Raw genomic sequence first — 25,970 nt, 5'->3', positions numbered from 1 at the left:
AATATTTTGACCAAAAAAGCTCTACAGATCTTTATTAAAAGTCAACGTGAAAAAGCCCCCCACCAATGATATTTTTACAGAAGAAAACTAAAGAACCAAAAAGACAAAACCTCTTGTTAAAAATGAGGTAAACCAATGTTATAAACGGAATTCTAATAATGAATCTAATATAGGCTGATATCAAATTATCATTTCATTCAAACAATATTGAAAAAGCGAAAAGTCAAACAAAAAAAACATCATGTATTACAATACAGGATCACTGGTGTAGGTCTAATGATCCTCTTATGCCAGTTTTAGAATCCACTTTATAATAAAACATACACTTTATTCATATTATTATATATTTATTATTATCTAATTTTGTATTTCCTGTATAACTGTCCTATTTTAAGGCTTAGGCTAAATCGTATTTCTATACTATTGTTTGTGATAAAATGTAGTTTCTGTAAAGATGCTTTGCAACAATGCACAATTATGAAAAGTGCTGAGGAAATTCATTTTAATTGAACCGATTATTATAGCCTATCAGCCGTGATGTCACGTGCTAACATTTGGCTGATGAAGCATGCGGGTTAATGTTGTGTGTGTCTTTAAAGCAACGAGCTCTCGCTATAATGTCATGTCTGAGAAATGGAGACGCGGAGATGAAATGAGATACACTGATGACTTGTAATTCCAGTTCATTTTAGACAGATTGCTCATCGTAACACACACAAGGCCACCAATGAAGCAACACTACCATACAAATGATTCCTGCATCATCAGATACGCAGGCTGTAAACAAATAATTGAATGACCAAAAATGATGTCGATACATTTGAGGACATTATCAAATTTAATCATCATAATCCTCATTGCGCCAAGCATGCGGTACCACTATGGTAATGCGACAGCACCATCTGCTGGTCAGAGGGAGACACGGTCTTCTGAAAATACGTCTTAAATGGAAATTCCCCTAAAAACTCACTCTAACGCTTTTCCAGACCCGTATGACGTTTTCTGGCAGTACTGTGTATTATATTTTAGGCTTTCTGAAGATAAACGATTGCTTTGTTGAGACCTATCCGACAATCTCGCCTTCCATTGACACGCAAGACAAGACACGCCACAACTAATGTTTGGCTTCTGATGCATTTGAAATTATATTTTTTAACACAACGATTAAACATGCAGGGACATGAAGGACATTCGAGAGCTATGATGGAGGTAATTTGTGTTCCCGTATCTCTGTTAGTAAAGCGTTGTGTTAGCAGCACACAGGTTTAGGAACTGTATACCTTAAATGCACTTTGAATAAAAGCATCTGCCATATGCATAGATGTGATCACTTTAATAAGAAAAAACAACAAAACAACAGCACAAACAAAGGTCCAATGAGTCGTTTATTTGTAAGGCACAATAAATACTTCCTTACTGCTCAATCTCTCATTCAGCTATAGTAAATGTTTTAACATTAGATTTTTTAAAATCTTTAAATGAAGTTATAACAGTTTCATTACACAAACAACATACATGTGTCATCAAGTACATCATTGCAATACATACAACACGCACACACATTTTAAAAGAACCACTACAAAGCTCCAAAACGTTTAAAAAGTACTGCCACCAAAAGAGGGAGGGGCTACATGTGGAGGTGGGTGGGATTTAGGGAGAAAAGGGGCAGAGCAGAAAACAAGATCCTCGTTTACATCATGCTGAAATACACAGGTTCTGCAAGTTCTGAAAATCGGTGCCAAAATAGTTACGCAATTAGGTTTTCGGGGGTGAGTTGTTCCCGATCAGAAGATGGTAAGAGGACTGAGACAAGGGCGGAGATATTGAACCGAAAGATTAACCATTAGTAACTAATCATTGACTGTATACTGTACATGATGATAGATATCTGTATGTCACAGCATCCACCTCTCGAAGCTGTGTCCTCTGGCACACATACACCATAAATGTAGCTTTATACATACAAAAATCTTTACAAAATTATATGTATATTGATATATTTATATATGTGTATAAACTGGCCCTGCAACAGCACACAACTTTACTTTCTTTGGAAAATTTGTTTTGAGATCAAATCAAAAAGAAATGTTTAAAAAACAAAAGTATAGATTCTTGATCTCAGCATGTATGCAGCACATACCGTTGCGTTTAGAACACATGAGCACAGGTGAACTGAAAAAAAAAGAATTATGGGATGCCCAAACATTTCCTTGACACATGAAAAACATTCATTCAGAATTACAAAACACCCACAATGCACCAGTGCTCATGCATAGCTATAGGTAGCATGTTCTTAAAACCACACAGCTATGTTTGATGGAGTACTAGCATTCTACTAACTGCACACAAGCCACCCATATTATGTGAATTATTTTCCATTATTACATCGCATGCTTAGGGTCCTGGAAACTTCAAATGTATATTTCTACAAGGTTGTCACACTGGAAAGCACACTGCATTGTGGGGAAACGCTATTTGGTGCAGTGTGTTCTATACTGCACACCTTGGCAAACGTTGCAGGTTATACAGGATATTTCACCCAGCGTACACCAAGCACAGCAGTACGGTAGTATGCCGTTTCAAACATGACCAGACACATCTTTACAAAAACCAATCCGACACACACACTCATTAGCTAAACAGTGCAACCCTCTGGTCATACATGGAACAACACCCACTGCTAACAAATCCTTTTAAGTGAGAATATTTCGCAGTCGCTTATTTGTGTTAATAGCACACTGGACAGAAGATGGTTTTCTTAAATGTTGGGATTTATGTCAGTTCAAGGGAGACTGAATTCTGCTCTAATACAGGCACATCACAAGTGCTTTGCTAACCAAAAAGTGTGCTTAGACCCGGCTCCCAAAACTATGAGAGATCTATCACTTCATACTGCTGGAGGTTAAACTTAAAGAGTAAATTACACACTCAAACACATCACTTTTGTTTTCTATCTGAGAATAAACTACGGCCGTGATTTGACGGGGCTTTACGATGAGAGAAGAGACGCGTGTTTCAGACGTAGAAACGGATCAAAAAAGCTAAATGAGACGAGTCAGACGAGTGAGATTTACACATGCTCTGAAGAAAATGTAGATGGTACCCATGTAAAACAATACTAAATTCTCTGAGGACTTGCCAGAGCGCTGTTTTGAGATTACTGAGAGCATCGGATGCTTCTATGCGGTTGCAAGGATGCTCTGGGTGGATTCTAGGGCACTGCTATGTGGTTTCTGGTGTTCCCCGATACATTTTTATTCATTGAGCTTAAAAATAAACAACATTAATAATGCCTAAAGACGCATCACGCATAAAAAGAATGAATCAAACTTGATTTCATTTGATTTGAATTATTTGGGAGAGAGTACAGAATGAATCAGAGACGATCTAACGAAAGTATGATAAAGAGAGATACACGTGAGAAGTGATTTCATGTTTGGACTTAACAACACTTTCTCTGTCAGTGTCCTCTAGAACTAGTCAGATTTGTCACCGTCCTCCTCACGATGGCCGTCGGCCCCCTCGCGGGCGTTCTTCTCTTCTTTGGCCTGTTGAGCATGTGATGCAAGGATGCTGGACAGAGACAGGAGGCCGGAGCTGGAGGTGACAGCGGGCAGGTTGGGCTGAGTCAATCCCATCGGCAGAGCGTTCATGGGTAATGCCAAACCTTGAAGCTGCGAAAGCTGGTGAACTTGAAGCTGCTGCTGCGATTAAACACAAACAAATGCATTGAAGTTTTACAGTACTCATTCTTTATTTGTCTTTTTCCACATTTCTAAACATTGATTAAAAGTGATCAGACGTAGCATCCTCCATGTGGTAAACCCTTATCTCATTTTTTTTGTGTGTAATTTTAGCAAGTAGCTTCAATGCTTAAATGGTTCTAAAGGAGTTCACAACTATTCTGTGCTCTTATTGGTTATTATTCAGTCCAACAAATGCATTTTATTTGTTTAAAAGGAGATTTTAGTTATATGCTGGCTTAAATCATTCTTGTAGAAATTTAATTATTGTCATCATTAACTCATCATGGGGTAAAAATGTGTAAATAACAACAGAATTGTCATTATTCATATAGATCAAAAACACACACTTACCCGAATGATGGAGTTCATCTCAGGGGGTGTGACTTGTTTGGCTCTCTCGATTGCTCCCAGCACCTGCTGCTGGTGCTACACACACACACACACATGTACACGCTTGTTAACAACTCTACATCAGCAAGGCATCTCTGGGTAAAACACAGAGCATACAAACATCAACAAGAGTCCCCTCAGAGCCCAAAGCCATTACACACAGCATTGGCACATTTATCATATCAAACTAATGAGTCTTAGACTCATTATAGAGTATGTATCATAAATAATTCACACAGACTGACCTCTTGAGACAGGTAAGGCAACACCTGTCCACAGATTCCATTCAATCTTTTCACGATCTCTGCCTGTGGACAAAACACACACACACATCTCTCTTGGGTTTAGCTGCGGTAATAAGACAGCGGAGACGCTCTTACAGTTCGCTGATGTTGCACAAACACACGAATAAACGCAGTTATGATTTAGGCTTGCTGATACTGAATCCAGAACCAACAGACCTGCATGCAGCACTACACATCATTTAGATCATGAGAGATTTCTACCTGTTTGTGCATTTCGATGTTGAGTCCGTATGACATCTCATAATACTGCAGTCAGAAAAACAAGATAAGAGACTTCAATGAGAACAGCAGATATTAACATTAATCAACAATGATCTTAAATCTACAGAATATCATTGATGATATTGTATAACGTTTCTACAATCGGGGAGAGAATAAAAAGTAGCGTTGTGAAACTCGGACAGAAGGTCCGTTGTAAGTGTTTTGCTATGAGCTAATGCGGCTGATCTCTTCATCCAGCCGAGACCCCGGCAGTCCTGCTCCGTCACATTGATCCGTCCGCAAGACATCAATAAGTTTACACTGCCTTATGACCCGTAAAACAACACTGATCAATAAAACACGTATATGAAATATCGCAGACGCCTGAGGGTCTCAAGAGAACAACACACGGACTCGAAGAGAGAGTGAGAGGGAGATGCTGAAAGCCAGTGAGTCAACAAAGCTGAATCAATTGAAGCAATTGACAGCGACATCTAGCCGTGAGGTTGTGAGTGGCAACCAACGGCACTCTCCCCCCTCCCTTGTGAACCACTACGGTGGCTAACACAAAACGAAGATGTTGTCACGTTTTCACCTCTTTGCCGAAAGAGGCTACGTATTTACTGAATGCGCAGTTTGTCCGTTTAGGGCTACTGTAGAAAAAACATGCCGACCCGAGGTGTATGTAGATAGAAATAGCTCATTCTAAGGTAGGGATGCAACGATTATAGATTTTGTTGGTACAATTATAGTCTGAGGAATAATCACAGTTGCACGGTTATGACGATTATTATGCATGAATTAATTTCTACATTTCTACTACCCTCGACAAAAATATTACTTGCTTGACACAAAAAGTAATAAATAAATAATAATGTCTAGTTATTTGTTTTTGTTTAACCCGTGTAATCTTGATGAAAAGGTCATAATACCATAAAACGATTAGCCTTACTCTAATAATCATAATATAATAATCATTCATTTAGTAATAAAATTAGAACAATTGATCAAATTATGAGCAATTACACAAATAATTGTAATAAAGCAAACACACAAATAAAATTAACAGTGCATTTCAGATGTTTCAGGATGGTCTAACGGTGGATAATAGGTAAAGAAATAGGAGTCAAATGTAAAATAACACTTCATAGTCTTCACAGTATACTGTTTTTGTTTGTTTTTGTATACAAACTTTGTTGTTTGATGAGCATTAAAACAGATATATAACTGCTATCCCTTTACGGATCACATTCTTCCACCCTCACGGTTTGATTTACAGCAAACTATAATGGATTTATCAACGTGATATAGAGCCTATTCGCTAAATAATAGGGATGCACCGATCCGATACTCTGGATCGGAATTGGGGCCGATCCGGGTCTTTTTTGCTGGATCGGGTATCGGACTGACGGGTTCTCTTCAGTCCGATCCGTTGCGATACCCGTGGATGTTACTCTACAGCTTCATAAAGGACTAACTATCAGGAAATTACCATAAAAGTTGTCATGCACTGTATTCGATGTCATGTATCTTGATAGCTTTATTCGAGGAATAAACCAATATAGCATAATTAAAAATAAAATTGACCTCCGCTGGTGCGGTCATCTGTCAATCTCAATCCAGCATGCGTGTGTCCGGGAACAGTCAGGACGTTACTCATTCCAAAGTTTTCAATATTCTTAATAATCACTAGATAATAGACTGTGGTTTTGTTTAAAATGCATTTTGCCGGAGACAGCAATCGCTGAGTGTAACGTTTTTAGATTCAAGCACTGGAAGCGGTCTATGTTATGCGTCATTCATACATAACTTTTAACTTTAGGATGGATTCAATGTTCTATGATTTAAACACATAACATATCTCTTCTCTTTGTGTTATAACTGTTTTGAACTTGGGAAGCAAAGATCCCCGCGACATCATGATCATCTCTATCCGGGATGCTCGTGAGTGAAGCGGGTGCTTTAAGCGCATCATTCTGCGTCCAATGCGCATGACTTTAAATAACGTAGAAGCGAATGTATTAAGCGCATCATTTTGTGTCCAGGATGTGCATGAGCGAGTTTGGACACTTTTATAATGTGATAGCTTTGTGTAATAAACAGAGATTTATTTGTTAAATATTTTGTAAGTATCTGTGCTTTATGAGACCACATTTTTGTTTTGTTTGTATTTTTAAGTTTAATACAGCACTTAATTACATTTTAAAAAATCATACTTTTAAGTAAAAATACTTAAGTAAAGGAAAATGGTAGATTTTAATGTACTCATGGATTTAAAGTAAAAAAAAAACATTTATTTATGGACTGTAGTGGAATAAGTATGATGTGCTTCATACTGTAGGAAAGCATTTTTTGTCCAAAGTACTCTGATATAGTACAGATATTTTAAAATGTACTTGAAAGTAAACATGCTTAACTATCCACCTCTGGTTATAAAAGTTAAAATATGCAAGTCTACTTTGATCATGAAAAACAGTGCTAGTATCGGATCAGAATCGGAATCGGCAGATACGCAGAAATCAGATATCGAAATCGGATCGGAAAGGAAAAAGTAGTATCGGTGCATCCCTACTAAATAATAACATAAAATAAGTTAAATTGGTTGAACTTGCGTCAGGTGTAGACTTTGAATTTGAGCTTGTGCTACTGTCCTCGACGCAACGCTTCTTATCCTGTGTTCGACTCCATTAACTTGCATGCGGTGTAACACTCCATGCAACAGAAACATGCAGTGTAACGGAGCCTTTACGATTAATTAACCCTGACGTTTTTAAGCACGGTTAATAGTGAACCTCGGTAATCGCTGCATCCCTATTCTGACATAATAAAAACATAACATTTCATTATGTTAGGCACCTCTAAAGACATAGTTATGTATATCATATGGCATTCTATCAATAGATTTCTATCAATAGATCAAAAGAAAAAATACACATTGGACCTTTAAATTGGTTCATGACATTTCATGATATTTCAAAGAAATACTATGTAGGGGTCTCGCATAGATCAGGCGAGGTAAAGAAAACGTATGTTACCATAACACTGGTTATGGTACATTAGAGGCCTCTCTCTACGTTGTGTCTGTAGATGTTATAACTGAAGTCTCCAGACAAACAAATGAATACATCACTCACCATAATGTAATGACGCTGCATTTCAGACTTCTCACTGGCTAGTTTATCACATTCCAACTTCAGACTGGGAGAGATAAAGACAGAATGTAGGAGATATGAGATCAAGGCAGACAACATTTTAATTTACAAGCAATTTAACATATTTTACATGCATGTGATAACCACACCACTCTCTTTCTCTCTTGATATGAATAATCATTTGAGTGTGATTTCTGTAGCTTTAATGTTTTTAGAGTCTATAGTTTTCCCTGCTTTCCAGACATCATCTAAAAATCATCTGAAGCTTTGCAGTGGCATCTGGTGGGACACCATCACATCATACATAGACTTTTAAAACTTCAACACATTCATCTGCTCCTCCTCCACACCCCACTTCCTTCCTGTGATGTGTGACGACCTTGGTCCAATCACACGAGAGCACTTATCTCTACTGCTGACAGAGGTGTTTACACCTTTCTGACCGTCCCAGTGATGGAAACACAACGCTGGTGTTCAGTTCAAACGATCAAACCTGTTGTCTGGCCTTTTAAAAGATTATTCAACAAGAAAAACTCAATGAATTCCTTTCTTGATCTTTACAAAATTGAAAATATACGTATTAAAATATATTATTATTATATATTTAAATACGTATCATTCCTAACTTTTTTCATAAATTTGAATAGAAGAAAAAACATGTGAGTTAAGTAGAATTTATTTCTTAAAATGTTTTGTGATTCTGGCCCCTGGTCCTTAAACAGCTTAACCGTTAGTAGTCATTTTGTGTGTGGCGTGTAATATATAAAAATTGGACTGTTTGTGTACCTGTGATACTGCGCCTGCAGGAACTGAAACTCATCCTTGATGCGGTCGCAAGAGTCCGATGTGGTGAATTTGAGTGGCTGTGTCGATTGAGACGAAGCCTGGAAAACAGCCAATGAAACGAGAGATTAGATAGATCTACATGTCCCAATAAACACAGTTCCCAGACACATAACATTAGGCTAAACTGTCAACTTTTATCAATCCACCTGCATGAGAACAAAACGAGCTGTTAAACTAGACACAACTAAACAAGAATTCTTCCATCACGGCTCATAACAGGGAAAACCGTAATCTCCCGTGTGAGGTATGCTTGCTCAAACAAACAGAAGAGAAGAGCCCTTTACATTTCACCTCTGGCCTGCTTGAGCAGGGGTCACTGACCTATGACCTGAACACAAGAGACAGACCACCACACCACAAAGACAGAAATGAGATGTGTATCTGTGTGAAATCAGACACATCGCTCTGTGTGTCTCCTGGGGGAGGAGAGAAGTGTGTGTGTTTCTGTAATCCCTGTAGAAGTCTATCCCTGCTATTATAAATCAATTAGAGGAACAAAAACCAGCAGAATCACCTGTGACCCATGAAGAGAGGGAGCGAGAGAGAGAGAGAGAGCGAGAGAGAGCGAGAAAGAGAGAGCAATTAACAGAGTGTGACAGACAGAAAGAGATAGAGTATCAGACATAGAGAGAGTGACTTCATCTTATCTGAAATTGAGTGACAGTCAGAGAAAGAGCTGTATAGACAACAACTTTGCATTGCAGGAACAAGCTAATAAAAAATATCGTTTTGCATAAAACACTGCCAAAGCATGACACACGCACACACACAAAGAGCAGCAGCGGCAAAACAAAAGGGAGCAGTGGGGCTTAAACAATAACAGCATATTTGTTTACCAAAATCAATAACAAACTTCCCGAATAAAACAGAGCAAATAATAAAATGGTATTGTTTGGGGTAAAAGCCCACCACTGTTGCCCCCTTTGTGATGGTAATGAGGGACTTTGGCCCCACTGACCCAGACATCTGCTCAACACACACAAGCACACACTCTCTAACAGCCCTCCAGGGTCTTATCCGCATTTTTGTTTCCAAAAATGCGACTGGTATGTGTGTGTGTTACAGTAGCAGAGGAAGTGAGATTGGAGCTTCAGAGAGAATCGTGCTTGATGCAGACAAAAGCATCACTCACTCATATCTGTGTGTTTCACAATGACAAATCTATCAGCAGCTCACACAAACAGGCAGTATCGGGGTGTTGTGGTGCACACACACACTTAACAGACGTGTGTGTGTCGGGGGGTGGGGGGTTGGATTAACCCCGGTCTCCGTTGGGGGTGTTGTACGGGAAGGGGGTCTTGTTAATTCAGTTGTCCTTAATAATGTCCCAGAGACCCCTGTACACCCTTACAACACAATACACACATAATAAAGCCAGACCTCTACGTGTTTGTGCTCAGGCTTCTATGCACATGTTAACATAAATAAGAGGAGAGAGAGATATTCCACATAAGAGAATATATAGGTAAAATGCAATATGGTTTCCTGGGTCTTGCGAGTTGGCTGTAAATACGTTGCAGTGAGGTTGCCTAGATGTTCTGATTGTTGTGGCGCACTGCTTTGTGGTTGCTAGGGTGTTGTGGGTGGTTGCCGGAGCTATTCTTTTCTCAGCCCATCATGTAGTCATATCAAATCACAATTGGATAAGAAGAAACAGTGTAGCATCAGCTAAAACATCATAGTGTTTACATTTATTAAATTGCTCAGAAGAAGATGCCTTGCGTACAAGATGTGTAAGGCTTTTATTTTAGTCTTAAAAATGACCTTAAAACAACTCTAGGGAACCACTTTATCTTAGTGCCATGTCTTTCGACTCGTGAGCATTCACAAAGGAATACCCCCAAAACACCTTAGCAACTGCATAGCAACAGAAGAAAAATCTGAATATACAGAAACACCCTTTCACTTAACTATGGGTTTCACATGAACACGCACGTTTAACCCATCTTCAGAAATCACCAAAATCTAGTTTTTACATTGTGATTTATGTTAAAGTAAGAATGAATGCAATCAATACAAGACTAGTGTTGAGTAAATTAATCTGAAAATGTAATGAATTACAAGTTACTAATGACATATTCATTAGTGTAACTAGAAAACTGTACAAATTACTCTCTCCAAAAAGTATTTAATTACTTATTACTTTCTATATCTTACATAAATCTCGATTAGTTAAGTGATTCATGGTGGACATGAAACGACTTATTTAATTCATTCAAATAAATAACTACATTATTAAGTATATAATTCTTAATAAGTATACAAATGTGAGAAGGATACATTTTAAAGTTAGATGTATAATGTTGATGTCATTTCCACAATTTAATATATCATACACAGTATTAGGGCTGCACGATAAATCGCAATTCCCATTCAAGCCGTGATTAAATCGATGTGGGTATCGCGATTGAGAAATCGCAAAGGCTGCAATTATGTTTTATGCGCAGCTTGATAGTGAAGCACAGCTCTCTGATCTGTGGGAAATGCTGCTACATCTGAACTCGCTGCACGCCGCTAAAAATGTGCATTTAAAAAAGCAACACCCGTCAAACATCATCATTATTATAAATATACTTTTTTATCATGAAAATACCTGAGTCGGCTCGAAAAAAAGTGATAGAAAGAGATGCCACATAGGAAGACGTCATTACCTGGTTATACGTGCGAGAGCGCACTCTGGCGTTCGGGTGCAGCGGCATTTAAAAATATTTAATTGACATAATGCGAATAAAAAATAAATCACAGCCAACCACAAAACCGCGTGTGGTTTCTTTTTGATAGATCGTGCAGCCCTACACAGTATTTAATTACAACAGAAGCAACTGTAATTAAATTACAGAAAAATAAGAGTAATCCCTTACTTTACTTTTTGAAAGTAATTTAATTAAAGTAACTAATTACTTGGTAACTAGTTACACCCAACACTATACAAGATAGATGAGTAATTTATCTGTTGCTGCTGAACGCAGAGTGATGAATGATGTCTTTTACTAAACTGTGAGTTCAGGAGTTCAGGAGGACGATCAACAGACTGATGAAGATCCATGGTCATCAAACACACTGTTAATCCCCAAAACCCTTCATTTAATACACCAAACAAACTGAACAGAAACAACTGGATTTTAAATACAAGATCAATTAAGTTACTTTTAAATTGAGCAAAAATAAGAATTTCTTAATTGTCGTAAAAATGTAAAAACACAAGCTACCAAATCTATTGACCAAAAGTTTGTATTACAACAACAAATTAACAATGATTTTAAGTCAAAGTGATTCGAAACACTCTTAAAGACCCAAGTAAATCCTGTCTAAACAGTTACTCCTCATCCAAGATTTGATTCTGCAGTTAATCTTTCCTTGACTGAGATTTACAATGATTTTTAAGAGGTTTAAAGCTACATTTTGGAACATTTACTTAAGAGTTCATCTGCAGCAACTTCAAAGTAACATCTTTTCCAGAGTTACCTCTCGCAAGATGTGTTATCTTGACAGACAAAGCCCTTGTAGAATATCGACACAAAAAAAACCCCATAAATTTGATTATAATGTACGTTTCTGCGTGATTCCTGGGTGAATTATTCTTCAGGGTTATCTCAAGCCAACGGTTGACATGTTCTCTTAAATTCTACACCCCGAATTAGCAAAAAGGCTTCATTTATAGCAAACATGTTCCCTCACGAGGAGGTTTTCATTAGCGTCTGTGTGTTTGTGTGTGTCCACACACGTCTCTGTCCGTGCATTCGGGGGAAAAGGCAATTAGACTCGAGTGCAAACAAAATAATGACTGGGGACTCATTAACACAAGCTGCCCACTGTGTGCACAAGGACAATTCATGGAAACGACACAATTAAGCCTTTAAAGGGAGGGAACCAAGCAACTGGTGTTCAAACAAGCACCTCGGACCCCGAGATACATTTATAACCCCTTTCATTCATACATGCTGCCTGAAACCTGACCACTGTGTTCACGAGTTGCCATGAGATAAGAGCAGATTCACCAAATAACAAAGGAAAATATCTGATCAGCACCCATGAGCATTATATTTATAATGACCAATTATAATGTTTCTGTGGTTGAAATACACTTTATATCATTATAATAGTAGTGAGAGACTCAGTCTTCTAAAAAAAAGGCAGCATTGAGAATTCATATGTACACCGTAAAGTGGATGTGTATACTTATTTTAATATTACGGGGTATTTACATTCCAAGCATATTTAAAGAATTCTGTACCATGAAACATAATCATAACGGATGTAAATTCCCAAAATAAACCACAGTAGGACCAAAACATGTTCTTTTCATTGCACATTATCCACAACACACAGTAAGTTACTATACTATAATTTGCTTTATAAACCGCATTTACATTACAAAGATAGATGAGAAATACCACAGTATTACCATTGAACATATCCATAAATAAAGAATTAAAGTATAACCATAGTATCTAACCATGTGGTATTCCTTACAAAACTATTCAATGTAATCATAAATCTTAAAGGACGGTTTTACTAAGGCAACCATACTTTAACTAGGATGTTAATATAGTAAACTGTTTACTCAGCTGGTAATGTTAATCATAAATTTGCCACAAAAAAGGTTGATTTTCCAAGTGATTCCCACTCATGTTTACAAGACACTGTAATATACCACGGTATCAAACCCCAGACTAACAAAGTAAAGCACCACGGGCGGTTTTGCTACGTTCTCTTTTAAAGTAACCTTACACGCACACAATGAAGTGGCACGTGCACTCTCAGCAATATTTTAAGAAAAGCATGTACTGGAAATCTGATGTAATAGATATAAATGGAATAAAAATATATAGAGTTTTATAAGCAACAATGTATGTGAAGAAATTACGTGGATACAATGAATTATAGAGTAACAGCTGCTGTAAGAGTCTTACCGAGTGTCTGGCCTGTGGAAACATCATATCAGCCTGTTTTATTCTCGGTCTGTCAATAAAGAGATGCGGCACGTCCTCTTTGTTTGGTCTTGGACAGTTTTCCTCTTAATTTACTCGTCTGACGACAGAAACGCTTCTAGTCTGATCTTCCTTTTCCTCCGGCTTAACAAACCCGCATTAACTTCGCGCTGATTTAGCCTGTCCGATAACAACTCAGCGAAATATGATATATGTACTATGCGACATTACGGTTACACATAAGAAGAAACAATCTTTTGTTGACATAGGCCAACACGAACGACGAATCCACTGGCAGGCTGATGAAAGCTAAAGCCAACGTTCACACAAAACAATAAAACCGAGCTATGCGGCTAAAGCTAACGGTGCATGCGCCGAATGCGTGAAAACACACGAGAAAACGCCTTAAGTCTTGTATAAAAGTGATCTCGAGTCGTGTGTCTACACGACGTGAAAAAGCAGATTGCGGTGGAAAATCAAGCCGCTTCACGACTTACGGACGCACTCATGTGACGACAGAACGCACATTTCCAATTCTACTATGGCAACGGACGGGGCATGAATATTAATGACGCCGTGCGCAAGGTGCTTGGTAACCTTCCGGCGGTGTCTGCTTACGTCATAAACAGTTCTAGCCACGCCTTCACATTGCTGTTAAAACAAATCTTCTACTCGTTTATATAGTACAACTGTGATTAATTTTCACCTCTAAAGACACCTTGATAAGTGAAGGAACCTTGAAGTTCCTTCCTGTAGTGAATTGTTCTCGTGTATTGTTTACGTTTAGTTTTATTAGTCACGTCCGTAACCATACATCGTTTGATATGCTCTGTACACTCATCACACAATCATTTATATACAGAATAATACAGTTATATAATCAGAGAATTTAAACCAACAATAAAATAAGGAAAATATATGAATTTTAAACCGTGCATAATGACAGATATAACAGCAGCAACCGTCTGAAAGTCTGCATTGCTTGTATTCAAGTTATGTTGATTTTATTTTATTTCTCTTAAAAACTCTGTTCTACATTGAATTACCAATTGGTATTGGTTCTGGTCCCTACAGCAGAATATTTTTGTGTTTATAAAACCATGCTTTCATAAAGTTGACTTTTGCCAGCTGGAGTCTCCTTTTCCTTTCCGCTTGTTGACCAATCAGAGAGGCCTACAAAGGGAGCGTCTCCTTGCGTCATTAATATGCATGAATCCTTTGCTATACTAGGGTTCGTTCATTCGCATGCGGGATTTGAGGCCCATCTTAAAATGTCAACGGGATGAGCTGCTTTTGTTCCCGATGAGCGGACAGCGCCTCCAACGTGCAACACCGGCAAGTGCACCCACGAAGAAAAAGATTACGTATGTTAAAGATGACATATTTGCATGTTCAATTCGTTTAGTACGATTTTATGTGACAATATTTCTTTGACTTAAGTGTTTAGAACACTCAAATATTTCTGTATTGATAAAATACATAAAAAATAGATTTAATGATTATTTGAGCACCTTCATTTGTTTAAATTGGTAAATATTCTATAATAATGAAAATGTAAAATTTGGACTCAATTTGGACAGAGTTTATTATTTGAGCTCAAAAAGTGTACTCTTAAGGCGTACAAATAATACTATGGTTTAATACAGTGGTCTTCAAACTGGTGGCCAAAGTTTCAACATTTTATTAAACATAGAATTGATCAAATTCTGTTTTTAAGGATCAATCTAAGGCAATATCATGAAGTGGTTTGAGCACTTCCCCCAAAGAAAACAAGTTCAGACCATCAGCAAGTATAGGAACAAATTTATTTAAATTTAAAACAGATACTTTATAGTTTTCGTTTTTTGAGAAGGCGGTTATGAAAATCATTTCCATGTTGAATGAGGTTCAGGCAACAGTGGTTGAAATGAAACAAAAACAAATAAAAACGACAAAAATATGGCATAAATGTTATAAATCAATTTCCACTATCTCTCCTCGGTTTGAGGATTTCACCGTGTTTGTCTGAACCCAAAACTGCCTCCAAGACAATGAGCACATGCTTTAATAATTACAATTCCTTAAAAAAGAAGAGAAAACAGCAGTTTATCTTCAAACTTAAATACAAAGTAAAACTGTTCACTCTCATATTTAGTGTTTTGAAAAGGGGAACGTGTCTAATCTTGCGGTCCGCACGTCATTTGGACAACAATTGGCACTTTTTACGAGTCCGTCTCAGAGACTGGGGATTGGCACGCACATAATACAACATTTACATTTGGTATAATTACAAAACAAAAGTGTAAAGGATCAGAAAAAGAGATGGGAAACCAAATAAAATTATGTAATCACCGTGTCAAAATATAGAAACAACTGAGTGGTCCTGGACATAGGAGTTTTCAGGTAATGTGCTATAATAAAGAATGGGAAAAGAAGCAAAAATCTCACGTTTGCCTGGGTCTGAACCTCAACCATTCAGTCCACTCAACATGCAGATGTGTGTAACCCGTCCCTAGCCGCACACAAGCTTATACTACTTGTCAGCAAATGGAACTCGAATTCAAAAAATCTAAAATTGGGCATTGCTGGTCATCAACACATGAATACTTTTTACATTTTTGGTTGCATGATGGACTATTGCGATACCCACGTTGTTGCCCCACGCCCAAATTCACATCAAAATCACTGGATTCGCATTAAAACGTACTTTGTGCGAACACAGACGCAAACGCTTGGACGACGCATGTAGTCAACGTCAGGACTTGTCATCGATCTGTTTACTGCAGGACTGAAGGAAGATAAGCATAACATTTCTCTCCACCACACGGTGGACCATCAGGACGTCAGCCAACAAAGTAAGACCTGAGGAGGAGTTAATGATTCGCTGCCATGTTTAGTGTACATCAAAAGCTTACAAACAGATGGACGTTTGTCAGCAAAATATCCAATATTTCATCTCTTCTGCTTCCAGAGCGTTTGGCCTCCAAACCTCAATCTACTGTGTCCTACAGACAAAATAAGTGTGCTTGTTACATGACTACCAATCCTGAAATGCCCAAAAACGTCACACGGTTCACAGAGGTAGAGGTTCGTTCGGGAAAGGGCAACACAAGACGTCCGGAACTGGCACATTAAAGAAGTAACACACTTGAAGGTGTGATATGTGTAGCTGATACTGCTGAGTCTCGCTTAGCTTGCTGCTTATTCGGGCCCCAAAGCGATTCCAGTCATTTTCTTTGTGGCACGCAAAACCCAAAAAGTGCATTAATAACAAGCGAGCTCCGCGGCCGGAGCAACGCATCATCTGCAACCGATGCGTTCAAAACAACAAAAGATCCACGCTGAGAAAATACAGGAGCGAAAGGTCTTTTTGAGCCACATCCCATGACTTTAGAGAGAGAGAGAGAGAGACATACGGGTCGTCCTGTAAACAACATACAGCCAGATGTTGCACTACGTTGTTGAACCAATACCTTTTATAAGATGTTTTTAAAGCTTATTTAGTGTTCAACTGCCACAAATCTAACTCACTACAAACAACTAAGAACCAGAAATGACCGCAGGGTTTACAAACGGTGACAAGCAAATCCCTCAGAAACACTGAAGTGCACGGGTTCAGTTCACAAAGAACACATCAGGTTTCTTTTCCAAATATGCGACCGGATAAAATACACAAGATTTTGGTGTGATGGGAAGTTACTGGTGGCAATGACCCCGTTTGACAAAGCCCAATTTCTTCAGACCGCTCAAAAAAGCACTCAGATCTTGAAGCTATTAGAGGCTACATCTGCCCCGTCTCTGGTTTTCGTTTTCTTAGCCCTTGATGAAAATGAATCCAACATCACCTGTATAAAATGTGGACAGTAAAATAACACTTTTTGCCTATCTGTGCATCACAAACACAATGAGGGAAACAAAGCAAACCAAATGAAAGTAGAACTGAATGAAAAGTCACTACTTGCAGGCGTAGATCTTCAAATCGCTTATCAAAAGCGCCTATTTTCAAATGGTACATTTCCTATGTTCTTTTTTAAGTACAGCACCTACGCATCATTTGGAAATGTAATAAAAAAAAACGAATCTGTAGGAAAGTGAAACGTGTGATTTGGGAAATATATTTATAATACAATATATTGTGTGGAACATAATGGCAACAATCAAGTGTGGAGAAAAACAAATGAAACAATAAAAAATGGTATCAAACGGAAGTTTTTTTACAGCAGTACAGACACTCGTCTTCTATTTCTGTCGTATAACTTGGGAGTGCTTCAAATACGAAAGAGGAAACGATAGAATTCAAATTATCAACAACTTCAAATCTGGTCCATAAATTACATAAATAAAATGTTCTTTAATTCATCTTTTCTTTCGCTTAAAATCATACTTTTCTCTCAAATAACATTCACACTGTAGAGGATGTCGTTTTCCTCTTTTGAAAATCTAGATTTCCCTGTGAAGTCTTGCAGACCTTTGCCCGTAACTGTACTTCATCTCTTAAATCCTGCATGTCCTCTACGCGTTATATCTGTGTATTCATAGTGACAAAAAATAATAAAAACCAGAAGAATCACAGTATCAATAATATTGTAATTCATAAGAAAACCAACAAAACCGTACACATTTACCAAAGTGATTTTTTTCTCTCTTTTTTGCCAAAGATAGTGTACCACAGACGTTTTGTACATAAGCAATAATGTGTATACGTATTTACAAATATAAATATACACAATCAATTAACTTCAGCGCATAAATGCTCACCAGCCCTCCCCGCAGCCCCGTAAACATTTTTTTGCGTAAACAAACGATGAATTGCGTGCACTTGGGCAGGCGGACGATGTCAATACCTGCGTGTTTCCAACCCAGATTCTGATAAAGTATCTAGAAAAACGAAATTCACACACTCGGAGGAATTAGCTTCTAAATTCATTTAGATCATCACTACGCTGCTGATATAAAATCAAAACATTAAACCGGGGAAAACAAGATCTCTGGGTAAGGAAGCAACGCAATGGTTTTAAACGTGAAAATCTGCAGAACAAAACCTATCGCGTGTGTTTCGCACACATTTAAAAATCTTACCCATCAATAACTGACTGCTTTTATAATTTATTTTAAATATGACAGCAGAAGTAGCCACTTATCATTAAAAACGTTTTAAAATGATCATCTCAGCATATACACAGATTTATTGAATTAGTTTTATCTCTCCTTCTCGTGCGTTGTATCGTTTTGCTTACATATGCATTCTTACACTATTAACGTTCATCGTTTTTTTAAATATTTTTTTGTTAGTTTTTTTGCGATGCTCTCACATGAAGTTTACATTCATCGATGCGAGTTGAAGACTAGCCACACCGAGATATTCACTCTGCGACAGAAAGGTTCTCCACACCGTTGGTGGATCCCGCTGGAACCCACTGGGTTCTAGAATCCGCCGGAATCCCTGGAATACAAGAAGATTCAATGGATCTGCTTCAGAACTTCTGGCACCACAGCACTAGTCCTCGTGTCCATGTACAAGTATGTAAATATGTTGTGATTTCTTTTTTCTTTTTTTGCAGGGCTGTGAAAACCACATTTTTTATTCATCCAGGCAGAATTCTGAGAAAAACAGATGACGTGATTGGAGCGAGCGATACAGTACAGGAAGGAACGTCACCTCCAGTTTTCAGGCCGACGCATTGCAGACCGTTCACTAGCGCCGCACGTCACAGCTCTGCCGGTCCAACATGAAGCGCGTGAAGGTCAGAATCTAACACCCTTTGTCAAATTCGAGATGGTCAAATTTGATAAAAGGAAAGAGGCCTTTGACGAGAGCTGCTGAGGAGAAGCGGACAGACTTTGGCAAAAATAACGATGAGAGCAAAGAGATGTCCGAAAAAGTCAGGAAGCTGAAAAAAAAACGGCGTGTCGCTGATAGTGTGTATGATCTCGTGTGTGTGTTGTATGTGGACGTAGGTGTGTGTGCACGCTCAGCGGGTGCCTGTTCTGCTGACTGGTGAGAGGGGTGATGGACCCGCTATACGTCTCACACCAGGTTATACTCCTTCAGGTTCAGCTGCAGGATGGTGTCCTTCACCGCCGCGAACACGAACCGGATGTTCTCCGTGTCGGTGGCGCAGGTGAAATGCGAGTAGATGATCTTGTCGCTGTCGGGGTTCAGATCCACAAACATCTTCAGGATGAACTCCCGCGCGGCCTGGGCGTCCCTCTGGGGCCCTGGGAAAAATAAGAGCCTACGTCAAAACTAAACATGAGTTTGTCTTGAAAAACTGTAGAACTGGTCAATTGAACTGAACCATGCAGATCTGAGATGAACGACAGCTTTAATATTCCATACTTCTCTATCCCGACTAGTGGTCAACTGATTATCGAATTGGCCGATTAATGGCGTCGATATTAAGGATTTAGCCGATAATCGATATCGGTCATTTTCAAGGCCGATATGCCGATAAAGTCATTTAATTTTGAAATGCGTAATTTGGCTCTGATGCAGCCAAGGATTTAGTGAGAGCAGTCGGAACACGACGCTCTAGTTTGTTGCCTAGAGTAATGCCCGCCCACTGCCCCTCTGATTTGTTGGGACTAAGTCACGAGTCCGGCCAATCAAAGCGGCAGGCTGCGGAACAGAAAGTTTTTTTCACTCTCACACCGAAAGCTCTCTTCGGGTTCATGCTCTCTGAGGTAAGGAAGCATCAGACGTTGAAATAAATCACAATCCACTACACTAAAGATGCAAAACTCTTCAATATAATTAGTGCCTGAATTTCGGAGCAGCTTTCCAGGTTTCCTGCAGGTTCCGCAGGATTTACGCATTATTATCATGTAGATATAATTCACATCCATAGTATAACAATGATTTTGCTCTGTAAGCGAGCAGCACACTGCACACGCTTGTGATTGATCGAGCTGGCGTTTTGCAACTCATTTTAAGTTACGCCATTTCAAAAATACAAGCCATTTTAAAGCATAAAGAACTTGAATGGTCGGTCTTCAGTTTTTCGCAACTTATTTATACACATAAATGTTCAGAGACACACATGGATGTGATTAGATGCCCATCTTGCCGACAATACACTCAAGGAATAGGCAATGTACTAACTAAGTGTGTCTAAAATATGCTTTTAATGTTATAGCTTCATGAAAACATTTGCGGTCTTTTCAACAACATACACAATAAAGCTATGAAGGCAATTCAATTATTTACACTTATTATATAAATTCAAATTGTGCTAGTTAATCCAATGATGAGCAAAATGATTAATTGAATAGTTCTAATATTGTATGCAATGTTTAAGTCATCAGATCAAATGTTCACAGAATTCTGCTGGGTGCTCCCTTCTTTCTTTTGTTATTATTAATATAAGTGTTATGATTAAGATTTTTCAGTCAGAATTAAAAAGGTTGAAATGTTTCAGAGCCTGTGTTCTTAATTTTTAAATAAATTTACGTTTTTACACCATATATATATCGGTTCAAAATACCGATATCGGTCTAATTCACATGGAAATAATCGGTATCCGCCCTTAAAAACGCATATCGGTCGACCCCTAATCCCGACCCTTCAAACACATCAAAGAAATCCAAAATCTTTTATTCACATTGTTTCTTATGTGAAACCGGTCTAGATAATTGATACAATTGTATTTCATTGTAATACCAGAAGCAGACATACCATCAAACTCAGGGAAGTAGTCGACCAGGTGCGAGTAAGAGATCTTCTCCTCCAGCAGGTCCTTCTTGTTGAGGAAGAGGATGACGGAGGAGTTTTGGAACCATGGATATGTGATTATCGTCCTGAACAGAGCCTTGCTCTCCTCCATACGATTCTGAAGAGAATGAGAGCATCATCATTGTCTGAATAAAGACATCAAACACTTGTTTTGATAAAGGATTCACCAACACGAGCAAACAAATTTTTGTTTGCTTTTTGACTGAAATGTGTCATCATATACAATGAATACAAAATGCTTTTTTAAAAAAGGTCATTTCCAACAATATTATACAATTTATAAGTACAAGTGCTATATGATAAATTTTCTATAAAAATTCACGTTCCATTTCTATCAATTTTATTGTCATTTTCTGACAGTTTTACGAGGAATTTTAGGGCCTATATGGTGCATACATGTCATATTTAATTTATTTTCTATCATTTAACTTGTTAACTCACTTATGAATCTTATCACTCATCAACCTTAAACTTATTAATCTTATCATCTGTGTTGAGGTAAAATAAAGGATTATTATTAGATGTTATTAAAGGGAGACTTGCCTCATTGTCCGACTCCACCAGAACCTGATCATACTCGCTCAAAGCCACCAGGAACATGATGGACGTCACATTCTCAAAACAGTGTATCCACTTCCTGCGCTCTGACCTCTGACCCCCAACATCAACCATTCTAAGAGAGAAAGAGAGTACTTGTGTCAATGGTTCTTAACGCTCATTATAAAAGAATAACTAAACAGCCCGGTTTCCTAATTACAGTAATGAACAAAACTTTTGCTCTCCAATAATGGATGCCTTCACCACTTATTTAAACTATTTATTCATTACTAAAGATGTATTGCAGTTGTGTAGTTGTGCTTGGTGTGTAAACTGAAGCTCAGCTTTGAGAGGAATTCAAAGAGGCTTAATAAAATCACCTTACAAAAATAGTCTTTGAAAGAATAATATTTTATCCATAAAGAGCGGCAGTATCAGTAGTTAAAGAACCACAGCGCCTCCTGATGGCGTGTGGGCTTCAGACCTGAGCCAGCAGTTCACAGAGGAGCCTTTTGATTAATGAAGCCCTGTAGGATTGGCTGCTCAAAATAAAGTTCCTTCAGATAGAAACGTCCTCATTTCCTTCGGCCAGGGGCTTGGTGACCTACTTCTGTATACACAAGCTCATAATGTAGGACAAGTTTTCACAGTCTCTCTGTACTCACCAGCCAACTTTGGCAAGAGGACAGACAGTAACGGGTAGAGAGACAGGGTGAAAGGGTGCGAGTCTGCGAGACGCGTGAAAGGACAGCAAGACCGGCCGTGTGTATGTGATGTGACCGCACCTCCATTCAAAACTCTGGGATTTACTCTCCCACAAGCTCCACGCGAGCATCGTGAGGGTTTAAGAGTTTTACCAAGATTAAAAACCACAGACCTGATGGTAATCATTTATTGAGTCAATATGGCAGAGAGGACAAAAATAATCTCCTCCGTTTCCATGAATTTTTCTATGGTCAGACACACAGAAGTGATCCTGAAAACTGGGGCGGAGGGAAAGCGATTTTGTCAAAACAGAAAACCACTTCAAGCATAGTTTGTACCATTTACCTGATGGATACAAGTCATTCAAAAAATGAATCATATTTCGCAAAATCTATCAATCAATCAATCTTTTTTTTTTTTTTAGTGCATGATGATTTTTCATAATCAGGTAAGAGCCATTTTCAGGACTGTCACATCCATAACGCTTCACATTCCTCATAAATGGAAACATGAAATAAAATAACTATTTCATGTTCTATAAAGAGGCATCCCTTCTCTATAAATTGGGTATTATTGCTTCAAGATTGTGCCTTTTTATTTTACAGAAATCCTTTGTGTGGTCTCCCAAAAAACACCTCCTTTTTTGTTACATCCATAACGCATGTTTATTTCCCCTTTTTTAAATAGAAAATTTGTTCATTGACTGACTTTTTTATGTTAATACTATCAACAAGTGTTTAATAAAATATAAACAGATGGTTCAATATATTTGAAACAAATTCATTCTCTGAGCATTTTTATATCACGTCCATAACGCAAAATGTCACGTCCGTAATGTTTGAATTGCCCATGGGTCAATAAAGACAAAAAAAAGTACAAAAACTTGGGATGACTGTGTGATTTCATCTTCGTAGGTCACGTGCTAGAAAGTCGTCTCAGGAACTGATGGAAAACATTAATATCTCTCATTCCCAACCTACATTCTCCAGGGAAAAAGTGATTCTAGTTCAGCTCCTAAATTTCAGAAAGGATGATGAATAATTGGTTGGCGTCCTCTACCTGAAAATGATGCTTTGAAGGTCGAATGGGTATTCGATAATGCCTGTGGTCGGGATTCGAACCCTCAGCACATCCTGCTGGGTGGGCAGGTAGCCGTGCTCAGCGATACGGTCCATATCAGACAAATAACTACAGAAAAAGAGACAGAAACACATGATAGTTGATCTATGAGCATGGTCATTATGTTATGCATGTCTAGTATGACAACAACACAAAAGCTAAATATTGAAGAGAAACGTTGTGTGGTCAAACTCAACGTATAAGGTAATCTTTGGTTATGTTCAAATACAGTTGTACTGCTTCACTGCAAAGTTTACACTACACAAATTACTATAAGTATATAAAACAGTATGCATTATGCAACAAAAACATTTCAAATGTCAGTAGTCTAGTACAGTAATAGTACAGTAAGATCCTTGTCACACAACCTTAATTTTAGCAAATGGTGTTTGCTTGTTATCTTAGACATAAAAAGTTGTTTAGTTTTAAATGCCATTTTTATGTGTGAAAATAATAAAGCAGTTTGAGGGAAAAACGAATAAAGTATGAGATGTCGAAACATCAACCAATTTCTTAAATATTAAAACCGTTAAAGGAACAGTTCACCAAAAAATGAAAAGTGTGTCATTGTTGACTCACCTTCAATCTGTATAAATGTCTTTGTTCTCATGAATGTCTCATAAATGTCTTTGTTCTATTGAACCCAAAATAAGATATTTTGAAGAATGTAGGAAATCAAACCGTTCTGAGGCACTTTTCACTCGTAACTGTTTGGTTACAAGCATTCTTCCAAATATCCTTCTCTGTGTTCATTGGACAAAGAAAAACTCAAATTAAATTTTTGATGAACTGTCCCTTTAAATACTCATATTCACGATTCTGCAAAAATCTCATCTGAATGCAGAAAATATTTGAACACAATCACATACACACCTATAAATCCTCAGCTGTTCTCACACAAACAAATAATAAATGAATGCTTTTCTTTTTTTTTTTTAAATAAGATTTATCCAGGAATTGTTTTCTCAATGACTACAAACTGGTCTTCAGTGTTGTCAGGCACACATCACAGCATGTCAGAATTCACACTATAAATGTGATGTGGCCGTATGCATCTCTGATCCTCTCCGAACATGACACACACACACAGCGTAACGCTCTTTATTTGTATGAAGTGCTGTCCACCAGAGACGAATGTTAAAAGGGGATATAAACAGACAGCTTGCTTTGGAAATGTGAGTGAACCGATTTGTGGTCACGAAGACCTTTTTACTTTGTCATTCATTTATTAAATGTTTAAATGTTTGCCGGTTCCCGCCTCCTTCCTTCCTTTTATTGAACCTTATTACACGATTGGTTTGACAAGTTCACGCGAATGAACCCGTCTCAAATAATTCAACCATTCAGTTATTTTATTGTAGTTGTTTAGTTAAATGTGACATTTTTACACAAAGGTGTAAACGTTGTTAAACATAAGACGTCATTTTATATAGTTTTAACATATCTAATCAGCATTTCTAGATATGTTGTGATCAATTCAGTTGAGTGTCTTTTGAATTTTAATAAAATTTAAAGCTCATATGTGACATGTGGTCATCCAAAAGCAATGTGAAAAACTGACAGCATGCCAAGACGCATGAAAACTGTGATGAAAGTCCAGGTTATCACATTTTCCCCCTAATACATGTAATAATATGACCGTTGTATTGCTTAAATTGCTGAGCTTGTTTTCTTTGCAGTGTTTGTGGTCTGAAAAAAATGTCTGTTATTTTCACTTGTTTCTCCAGTTTTCATTTTCTGAAAATAAATGCAAATAGGAACTATATTTATGTATGTAAATTGGTAGATATACTGTTATTAGTTCAAAGAACGAAACAAAAATGTTAATTTTACCTCAACACATACTTAAATTCAGATACTGATAAAATATTTTTGAAGTGGTCTCTTAAATTTTTTCGCAGCTGTATATGAAGAGTTCAAAACCCTCTAAATCTGTCAGCTGATTTTAGGTCTAAATAAGCAATTTTCATCAAGCTCCTACATTAACTTTCAGAAATACCAAGTATTTCGGACCGGGCAGAGTTTGGTATTTAGCAGGTTTTAAATATATATTATTTAAAGCGATAGTTCACAAAAAAATGAAAAATGATTTCATGAATTACTCACTCACTAGTCGTTCCAAACCTGTACATTTCTTTGTTAACACAGAGAAAGATGTTTGGAAGAATGTTGGTCACAAAACAGTTTTTGGACCCATTGACTACCATAGTGGGGAAAATGACAATAGTAGTCAAAAGTGCCCAAGAATTGTTTGCTTTTCTACATTCTTCAAAATATCTTCTTTTGTGTTCAACAGAACAAAGAGATTTATACAGATTTAGTGAGTA

General features: G+C 37.7%; 2 protein-coding genes across 3 annotated transcripts in view; both read right to left on the bottom strand.

Annotated features, from left to right (window-relative positions):
- Window positions 1–1,367: 1,367 nt before the first annotated feature.
- Window positions 1,368–14,127, bottom strand: chico. Of its 2 annotated transcripts, none has more exons than XM_056744202.1 (7): window positions 13,554–14,127; window positions 8,581–8,678; window positions 7,777–7,840; window positions 4,643–4,687; window positions 4,382–4,444; window positions 4,098–4,172; window positions 1,368–3,704 (listed from the first exon to the last, which is right to left on the bottom strand). In XM_056744202.1, exons 1-7 carry the CDS (start codon window positions 13,578–13,580, stop codon window positions 3,477–3,479), a joined length of 600 nt encoding a protein of 199 aa, XP_056600180.1. In that variant the 5' UTR covers window positions 13,581–14,127; the 3' UTR covers window positions 1,368–3,476. The 2 variants fall into 2 exon arrangements, with proteins under 2 accessions (XP_056600180.1, XP_056600181.1); XM_056744203.1 differs by having other exon boundaries at window positions 1,368–3,701; window positions 13,554–14,122.
- Window positions 14,128–15,357: 1,230 nt separating this feature from the next.
- Window positions 15,358–25,970, bottom strand: part of gna11b (guanine nucleotide binding protein (G protein), alpha 11b (Gq class)) — a 35,270-nt gene continuing 24,657 nt past the window's right edge. Inside the window, exons 4-7 of the mRNA XM_056744201.1 lie at window positions 23,584–23,712; window positions 21,826–21,955; window positions 21,226–21,379; window positions 15,358–19,769 (exon numbers count right to left, since the gene is read on the bottom strand). Of these exons, the coding sequence (XP_056600179.1) occupies window positions 19,579–19,769; window positions 21,226–21,379; window positions 21,826–21,955; window positions 23,584–23,712 (604 nt within the window). The 3' untranslated portion in view covers window positions 15,358–19,578. The remainder of the gene's footprint in view (window positions 19,770–21,225; window positions 21,380–21,825; window positions 21,956–23,583; window positions 23,713–25,970) is intronic.

The sequence above is a fragment of the Triplophysa dalaica genome, chromosome 3, assembly GCF_015846415.1.
Source record: "Triplophysa dalaica isolate WHDGS20190420 chromosome 3, ASM1584641v1, whole genome shotgun sequence".
Taxonomy (NCBI): domain Eukaryota; kingdom Metazoa; phylum Chordata; class Actinopteri; order Cypriniformes; family Nemacheilidae; genus Triplophysa; species Triplophysa dalaica.
The sequence above is the reverse complement of the archived record's forward strand: the minus strand, read 5'-3'. Positions and strand labels throughout refer to the sequence as shown.

Coding starts and splice junctions, on each gene's coding strand:
- chico (XM_056744202.1), bottom strand. CDS start 13,580: ATGATGTTTCCACAGGCCAGACACTCG. Junction 8,679..13,553: donor TTCCACAGGCCAGACACTCG/GTAAGACTCTTA, acceptor GCTGTTTTCCAG/GCTTCGTCTCAATCGACACA. Junction 4,445..4,642: donor ACATCGAAATGCACAAACAG/GTAGAAATCTCT, acceptor TTTTGTCCACAG/GCAGAGATCGTGAAAAGATT.